Below are 9,420 nucleotides of genomic sequence, written 5' to 3'. Positions count from 1 at the left end.
CATCCTGGACTTGCACCCAGATGTATTAAACGAAGAGATGTTCCAAGCCTTTGTGAGTGGGAACACCATCCTGTACGGCTCCACCCCGCTGTCCCATCGGTACGGAGGACACCAGTTTGCCAGCTGGTCCGGACAGCTTGGGGACGGACGTGCCGTCATGCTGGGGGAGTATGTCAACAGGAGGGGGGAACGGTGGGAGCTTCAGCTGAAGGGTTCAGGACTCACTCCATATTCAAGGTTCAGAAACAATAGAATTTTCACAGTTATATTATCAAAAGGGGGGTTTCCAGAATTGATGAGGTGGGCTGGGCTAGTGGGCTGGGCTAGTGTTCCCCTCATTTTTTGGGCCCCCACTGACTTCTAGCTGGTGGGAGACATATATCACAAACTACTACCCCTTGCCCACTAGCCCATCCTAGAGAACTTAGCCTGTCAACAAAGGTCTCTGAACCTGTAGACTCTCCATTCTCTAGAAGGAGTGGTTGTCCATCAGCCCACCCCATTGATTCTGGAAACCCTATCGAAAGGATTAGAGACAGACTAGTACTAGTATTTTACTTCCCATTGAATTTTCAATAAGTACTTTCCAAGCACTGTTTGTAGGTAATGGTAATGTTTTGTAATTATTTGCAGGAGAGGAGATGGAAGGGCCGTGCTCCGCTCTTCAGTCAGAGAATTCCTGTGCAGTGAAGCCATGTACCACCTCGGCATCCCGACAAGCCGAGCCGCCACCCTTATCGTCAGCGACGACCCAGTCATAAGAGACCAGTTCTACAATGGCCATCCTAAGAAAGAAAGAGGCGCTGTCGTCCTACGACTTGCCAAATCCTGGTTCCGGATTGGCTCCTTAGAAATCCTTGCGGCCAATCAGGAAACTCAGCTCTTAAAGCAGTTGGTAGACTTCACCATCCAACAGTATTTCACAGACATTTATGAAATGCTAAGCGAAGGAGACCGGTACCTCACTTTCTTTTCAGATGTTGTCTCACAGACTGCAGAGATGATAGCATTGTGGCAATCTGTTGGTTTTGCCCACGGTGTGTGTAATACTGACAACTTCAGCTTGTTGTCTATAACCATAGACTATGGGCCTTTTGGCTTCATGGATTCCTACAACCCAGAATTTGTCCCCAACACCTCCGATGACACAGGCATGTACAGCTATGAGAACCAGCCTGACGTGGGACTCTTCAACTTGGACAAGTTACGAGAGGCGCTAGCACCGTTGTTAACAGAGCAGCAAAGGTTTCAGATGACCAAGATCTTAGAACTCTACCCAGACATCTACAAGACAAAGTACATGGAGATCTTAAGGAGGAAGATGGGGATGCTTGGTGAAGAAGAGGATGATGCTATGATTGCTGCTGTGCTCTTGAAGATGATGGCAGATACAAAGGTCTGGTTTTACCGTTGTTTTTACTGCCATTGTTTTTACCATTGTTAGGCCACCCCAATTTTTATTGTGCTTCTCGGATTTGTCTGTCCATTTTGTTTCATTAAAAAAATAAAAATTAAGTCCCAAGAAAAATAATACAGGTTTTAATATCACAAGCCTGTAAATATTACCATTCAGAGTTACAGACACATAATTTCAGTTTAAAAACAATGGCTTTTATGCAGAACATTATAGTGACAAATCAAAGGAAGGGTTCAATATTGTATAAAATGTGTCATCACTCCAGACCTTTTGAAATGTTTTTTTCGACCTGCCGGCCCAATTTTTTCTGAAAAAATCTGAAAAGCAACAAATACATTTGGTGTGGCCTTATTATAAACTATAATGAATATCTTAACAACAATAATCCATGATTTATCATATTTGCACATCATATTCAGTGCTAGAAAACTGATAAGTTGAGATCTGTATTTGACTCTTTCTGTTTCTTTTCTTTCCCCTTTGGGACAGGCTGATTTCACAATGACTTTTCGTCAGTTGTCCGAGCTGTCACTTGAACAAATGGAGAATGCCGCCATCCCTCCTCATCTCTGGGCCATCAGAACACTACAACCACATGAATACTTCACAAGATGGCTACAAGTATACACACAGAGGCTCAAACAACATACCAAGGACAGTGATGAAGAGAGAAAAGCAAGAATGGATACCACAAACCCCCAATACGTCCTCAGAAATTGGATGGCAGAGTCGGCCATAAGAAAAGCAGAGAAAGATGACTTTTCTGAAGTAAAGTTGCTACTGAAGGTTCTACAGAACCCTTATGTGAAACAGGAGGAAGCAGAAAAACAGGGATATGGAAGCCCGCCTCCTGAGTGGGCTAAAGAACTCAGAGTTAGCTGTTCCTCTTGATATTATGGCAAGAAGTAATATGTATGAACTATGGATTTTTATGAATGGAGAGCTATGTGTACGAGGGGCGTGCAATAAGTAATGGTCCTGACCCACTTCCAGTTATCTGATCTAAATGAAATTTTGTATGTGTAATAATTCATATCTCTATGGGTTATGTTGCAAAAGACAGCTCTGAACTAATTGTGGTTTCTGATTTACTGGTGTTTGAACTTAGTCAGGTGCGAAATGGACCAGGTGTGAAATGGAACCAGTTGAGTGTGGCGCAGTGATCCGGTTTTTGTATTTGAAAGGACGCACACCAAAGAAGACTTTTGATGAAATAAATGAAACTTATGGTGATGATGCCCCATCATATGACCTTGTAAAACACATTACTAATTGCACGCCCCTCGTAAGCTATTGATCCGTCTTTAAGTACTCATTAATTGCTTACATGGATTACAGGTGTCTCTTTTCTAGGGATTCACACAAAACCCCAACCCTGCAGAAAAGATTTTTGTAATGTTTCAAGTTCCATAGAAATTGCACTTATAAAAGCATGTGTCTTTTGGATTGTAAGAAAAAAGCTATTTTGTTTCCTTACATGTCCAGTCTAAATAAAGGTGATTGATTGGTTGGTGTACATCTTGTAACGGTAGACTTGCTACAGAACAAAACAATACATCAGGTATCATCATCAATAACATAAAGTATGCACTGTTGAGGAAAATTAACAAAGTTAAAAAAACAAACGCCATTGGCTTCTCAAAGCCTTTATGTACCAAGCTCGATTCTTTCACTAGAAGAAATACTAGTTCTTTTACAACAACTATGCACATGCTACATTTAATAAAATCTTGCTCCTACTAGCAATGGAAACTCTGTGCCCAAAAGTTATAGCCAAGTTGAAATTCACGTTTGAGGTACAAGTACGGGTACACAGGTTTAGGTACTGGTCCAGACCTGAACCTGAACTACTTCTTCAAGTAAAAGTCGATCTTCCATAAGGATAAAAGCATGTTTGAACCAATAAAAACATGTTTAATTGTGGTAGACACTTGATGCAACAAAAATTTGACCCTTAAAAAATTGCTTTTTCCCTCACAGAGGCTCAGAGACTGCTATGCATGGTAATTTCACAGTAATTTTATTTGTCCAAGTGGCCATCCTCTGAGCTGTTATCCTGCCTGGCTTGCACTAATTAGATACAGTACCAGTACACCAGGGTTCCGGTATTTTGCACCTGTACCTAATTCAGTAAATTGCTTGTACCTATACTGTATCGGTACACTGTGCTGGTACACAGCTCTATACAAAACTGTTTTTTCTTGTTGAACCGGTACAGAAAAACCAGACCAGTCCAAGGTACTGTATGGTATCTTCCAATTCAACGGCAGAGTCAGCTAAGATGGAACTAACTCAATGTTTGGATACTGTCACAGTGTGGTGTCCATAGACTGGTATAGGCAAACCTTTACCCATGATCATGGTGTCACTGATCACATCATAACACTGAACAGTGGAGAAGGGTTTAACGTCAAAACCAATAGTGATACGATTCCAGCCACCAGTAATGTAGATCTCCGAACCACACACTGTGGCACTACACTCACTCCACGATCGCCAACTCCCCAGCCTTCTAGCCATCTCCTCGTAATATTCTTCCTGTGGATGGTAGCAGAGGACGCAGTCTAACTCTCCGCCTACCAAGTAGATCTTGGAGTTGATAGTGCACGCTTTTACGTGTGACACTGCGTACGGCAATGTCGCTGCTGAATCCCACTTCTTTTGGGTGGAATCATAGCACTGCGCTTCATCAATTCGTCCATAGAGGCCCGGCCAATAGCCACCGAATACGTAGAGCTTCTTACCGCAGGTAGCTATGCCAAAATGGCTGACAGCGAACATGAGTGGCGCTACCTTTGTCCACTTGTTGGTCTTCTCGCTGTACGCCTCAACATCAAATAACGAGCCAAGGTTATCATCACCGCCGACAACATACACCTTCCCGTTAAGAACCGCCATGCCATGATTTCGTCTTCCCCTTTTCAGAGACCCCAGCTGAGTCCAAGAATTCAGAGATGTCTTGTACCGCCATGCTTGAGACTTGGACGTCACTATTACATCATTGCCAAGAGCGCAAGCTGCTGCACTCCCTTCAGTGAACTGAAGAGCCTGTGGCAATGGTGCCTTGTCTATAGTATCACCATGAAGATCAAGTCTATACATATCATGGTTTACTATTCGTGGGTCGTATCCCCCCGTGATCCCACCAAGGAGTAGAATATCGACTTCTTGAATGTGTCGGGGTTTTCCATGTCTAGATTGATCCTTGATCAGTCCCCTGATACCTGGGACTCCTCTTAAGACCTCGTCTGTCTCCAGGACATTCTTGAGGAAGTCTTGGTCCATTCTTGAGAAACATACAAACCCCAGCAGTTCCTTGAGATGCATCTTTCGATGCTTGAGATCATGCCTTGTCCATAACATGATTGCTCCCAACACTTGTGTCTCCTTCTTAGCATGAAGGCCCCGATCTGAGATGTACGTCTTGAGAAAATCTACAGGAAGCTGAAGAAACTCCTCAGTAGCGCAGACTTCTTCAAAATTCTTCAGAGCAAAGCGTCTTGCTACAGCAGACAGTTTCATACACGACAGCTTGTCTGCTAAAGTCCACGTTCCCAAACACATGTCTGGACTCAAGTTGTTGATGAGAAACTTTTCACAGGCATCTTCAATAGGCTTGACTTGCAGCATGTTGGCTGCTTCAAACTGGTGGTACACGTTATCCAAGGTGATGTTGAACTTTGGCGTGTAAGCGAAGTCCACCAACAACTGTAGTGCCTCCGCGGTCACTCCTCCTATCTCTATTTTCTCCTTTTTGCTCTCGCTGTGGGCTCCGCCGAACATGGCGTGGAAGTAGTCGGAGCAGGCTGAGAGGACCAATCGGTGACAGGGGATCTCCTTGCCTTCGGCACACAGCGTCACGTCCGTAAGATGACCTTCTGACCTCAGCCCCTGCAAACGGCGGAAGAACTCGTCTGCACAACAGTCCTCGTCCGATCTGGCATCCATTGCTGAATAAAGAAAGGAAAAATAGCGTTCACAAAATATAACACTTTTTTTCTACTGCAAAACTTACAATATGCAAAATGAAAGACCAAATGGACACATGAATAAGACTTAAGAGCTCAATGTTTGAACTCAAAGCCCCCTATAAGACAAACAGTTCTTCTGTCATAGTAGAAGTACTGTGTGAGTGACTGGAAGTTTAAATATAAACTAGAAAGGTAATATTTGCAAGCAAATACAGAATGTTACCTTCACATGGTTTAGTCTAGCATTTCTACCTGGAAGGGTAAACTGATTAGTTGCAGAAATTGACACAGGATAAGTCAAGACATGCAAGAAGGTACAAATAAATTTTGATAATTTTTTATCTGTAACGTTATACATCTTGAATAATGAACACAACGTCCAATATTGTTCCAAACAGGGTTTCTCATCATCATCTCATCACAGCCCCATAGCTACAATCCACAGGGGCAGTCTGTCCAAAAAGGTTTTCCATTTCTGACGGTCGTCAACAGGGTTTACTCGACGACATTTAGCGTGTCGTCTGCGGGAGCGTCAGGGCCTATGATTTTTTTCGGCTTGGGGGAGGTCCAGGGAGAAATTTCTTGGCTTGCGGAGGGAGAGCCATGGCAAACACTGGTTTCCTTCAACAATATGTATTCAAATTTAAAAAAAAAAAGATAAAGCTTCGAATCACTCGGGAAATTCATAATCTCTGACTTGGTGCAGGACGCGCGCCGCGAAGTTCAGTTGGTAACATAAGAATAAGTTCAATTTTGCGCTTTCCGTCATTGTTGACGAACAAACTCGGCGCGTAAGTATAGACAAATTTTGCAAAAATCTCTAAAAAATCAACGGATGTTTGCGGACGGTGCAGACTTAGATGATAATTCCTAACGCCCGCCGTCGGCGAGAGAGAAGCGAGAAGCGACTGGTCGAACCTGGTCGACGCCCCTCCCCCTACTGTTCTGGTCAGTCGCATCGTGCTAGCGCCGATGTTTTTGTTGTCATTTTCCCGGCCCCGATTAACTGTCAGTTGTTGCTACCATAGAAGGAAAAAAAATCAAACAATATGTGAAATTAAATAAGGTACTTTCAAAATAGTATGGTACTTTCAAAATAGTCTCCGGTAAGCCGATCGGACCTCACATGCTTGCGCTCTATACGGGGGCGGGGCCCTACATGAAATTAAACGTGACAAATAGGTTTGCTTTTGATTCTTTAATTGACTGCTTATAAAATATGGACCGAATCTACCGGTGTCATCATGTTGCACCAAATGTGGGCTGACCGTCTATGAAAATTAAGATGTCAAAGATATTTCCCCAAAGGTAGGCAGAGATTTGTTGATGTTGGCGGTGTTGTTTTTTTCGTAATGATTTTCTTAGTCGGACCATCGCAAACAGTACATTCAGCCCCTTTCCCCGTGAAAACATCAGCTAGCTTGTGCTAGATACAGCCTCACATGAGACAAGAAGTACATACAGTCACAATTTTATTGTCAAATATTATAGAATTGAATTCTCGTTTCTGTCTACTTGAATTAGACTAACTTCTGAAGAGAGCAAAATTAAAACAAGCGTACCAAGTTAGGGCACACTGCGTAGCACAAAATCGGAAGGTACATTCACAAAAACGTCTCACAGAGTTTGCCGCTTGTACTACACAGCGCGAAGGGTTCTCCTCAGCATGCTCAGTCACACTTTTACGTTTTCTATGAACTAGGTAGGTAGGTAGGTAGGTAGGTATGAACCACATACCCAGTGTGAAATCGAAGGTTACACATATCCTGTTTATGTCGCAGAAATTATAAGAGCGCAGCGCGATCGCCGTCTAGTGGAAAGGGGGCCTTACAAACTACTGTAAATCGCACAAATTCACAGAAACAGCTGATTAGCGTAATAACTAAAATTGCCACAAGTCTATTATATTCGTTCACGTCCCGCAGTTGCCGGACACTCTCAGAGCAGAAATTGATATGGCTACCCCTACACACTGCAAGTGATCTTCACAGTACGCAGCACATCTCCGCTATGCTTCCTGTCACAGTCAATCTGTGTAAATTCATTCATATTTTGAACGGCTCAATCATTTTTTGTCAGAGTCCGCAATTCATATTTCATAAATTTCTTTTATTTTTAGCAAACAATTTTGATTTACGTTTGATGTACATAGTTTGTTTATGCCCTCATTATCAATACATGCCGCAGTCGGCACACTTCAAACCCGTCCGCCTGTCAATCATGCAAACTTCAAGGGGTTAGGTTTCTGCTACACTAAACTTTCCGCGGCGTTGGCTTATGCTGATTTGTGCCTGGGGTTTTGTGCTATGCCGACCACTCCCACCGTGTATAAAGCTGTAACGGTTAAGTAGATTAATTGTAATTCACCCAGACTTCGTTTCCGTGCTCCACTTGCTTGCTGGGGACCAACGCAGCGCTGTGGTAACTTACATGATGAACAACAAGGTGAACGGAATGACCGTGACCTAACATGGGGAGGGCGTTCCACGCTGCAGTTAATCTTGTCTGTTCAGGTCAGTTTAATAGCGAAATAAACTCATCAAGTCCATTGTTTGTGTTTCACATACCTTTATGTCTCAGGCGTAAAACTTTGAGTTTGCATGACGATCGTTATGCATGTTTTTTTATGTAACAGCCGGCAACACGCAGTGACCTTGCGTCTAACGTAGTCATGTGTTGTTGTTTTTTGCTCAAATGTTCTTGTTGACCAAAAAATCGGTTAACTACAACCGTGACACCAATCCGTGTTTCATTTAGAGGACAGCTCTATGTATGAACTTGAAAAACGAACAGGTCTCGCTACATTTTTATGCCAGTTACTTATCATGTCAGGAGACATCCAACGAAATCCCCACGTTACCACATACACGGAACGTTACCACTGTCAGTTGTCGGCCTGTCTGAGAAAATTGCAGTAGTGCTCTGAATGCGCTTGTTCACCAAATTATCGCGTGAGTACGCACGAGTGCTGGCGTACTACACATCGTGTGTGTTCTCGATTCTACGTAACTCAAACACAACATAGAATCTGAACAATGTTTGGATGGCTCAGAGTTAAACTGGCTTGTGCAGGTTGCAAAACAATACATGTAGCTTAAACAAAATCAAGAAAAGTATCGAAACAAATACTTAGATCTGACTCGATTAGACCTTAACCGAGACACATTATACTTTGGGGGCATTAAATTTCATTCTGCGTGCGCTCAATTTCATTCTAGTATTTCTACCTTCTTTTGAAGTGTATACACACTACTAGTATGCAAAAGGTGCCGATATGCGGCAAAATAAAGTCAAAGCTCTGTGAATTTCTTGATCTTTTATTACTTATTGGTAAAATGAATTCCACAAATCATTCAGAGGACGGCTTCTGCCTCAATTCAGGCCGTCTAAAGCAAGATGAAGTCACCATTTGGCGGGCGGACACTTCCGTGTTGCGTAGCGGCGGTCGTTGACCTCGTTCGAATACCATGTTCCATAACTCCCGGGCGGGTTCCATAGCTACCGGTCGTTGACCTCGGGGTTCTAACGTTCTATGGGGGCTCGAAAGTTCGATTTTGTGTTAAAATTGTTAGTTTTTTCACCCTTTTTTGCCCCATAAAATCATTTTTTTGTATCTTTGGGGGACCAAATGACCAAGGTGCAGTGTCTTATGTGCAGACCTACCAGCTTGCTGAATTACGAGATATTCCAAGGTCTAGTTTTGGAGATATTCATGTTTTTTATTTGTGCGGAAAAGAAGAAGAAGAAGAAGAAGAAGAAACAAAGCAAAAACAGTATGTACCTTCTGTGAAGGTAACATAATAATTTGGAGCCAAATATCATGTGCCCCCCTCCCACTTCGATTCGTCAAACACAGATTTATCGGCCATGTCCCCTCTGTGTGCACTCAGTCAAAGTAAAGAAAGGGCTCTTCACATACTTACAGTTCCTTTTAGGGACAGAAGAGTCGACAAAACAGAGGAAAACGGGAAATCAGACGGGCAAAGTTGGCCGACCGCGACCCACAATTTAAAATTCATGCTAGTGGAGCCA

The 9,420-nt window shown here is 43.0% G+C and overlaps 2 protein-coding genes across 3 annotated transcripts; one reads left to right on the top strand and one right to left on the bottom strand.

The window, feature by feature from the left end:
• Position 1: 1 nt before the first annotated feature.
• Positions 2 to 2,928, top strand: LOC118421165 (protein adenylyltransferase SelO-like; the record flags this gene model as incomplete). The annotated part of the gene is made up of 4 exons (XM_035828326.1): positions 2 to 237; positions 634 to 1,396; positions 1,907 to 2,369; positions 2,706 to 2,928. Coding segments are annotated over 3 exons (1,401 nt in total), but the record flags the coding sequence as incomplete, so codon positions are not given.
• A 628-nt stretch (positions 2,929 to 3,556) lies between these two features.
• Positions 3,557 to 9,420, bottom strand: LOC118420918 (kelch-like protein 24). 2 transcript variants are annotated; one of them, XM_035827993.1, is made up of 2 exons: positions 9,312 to 9,420; positions 3,557 to 5,367 (listed from the first exon to the last, which is right to left on the bottom strand). In XM_035827993.1, the coding sequence occupies exon 2, from the start codon at positions 5,363 to 5,365 to the stop codon at positions 3,710 to 3,712; it is 1,656 nt and encodes a 551-aa protein (XP_035683886.1). In that variant the 5' UTR covers positions 5,366 to 5,367; positions 9,312 to 9,420; the 3' UTR covers positions 3,557 to 3,709. The 2 variants fall into 2 exon arrangements, with proteins under 2 accessions (XP_035683886.1, XP_035683885.1); XM_035827992.1 differs by having other exon boundaries at positions 9,308 to 9,405.

This window comes from Branchiostoma floridae, chromosome 8, assembly GCF_000003815.2.
Source record: "Branchiostoma floridae strain S238N-H82 chromosome 8, Bfl_VNyyK, whole genome shotgun sequence".
NCBI lineage: Eukaryota > Metazoa > Chordata > Leptocardii > Amphioxiformes > Branchiostomatidae > Branchiostoma > Branchiostoma floridae.
The sequence above is the reverse complement of the archived record's forward strand: the minus strand, read 5'-3'. Positions and strand labels throughout refer to the sequence as shown.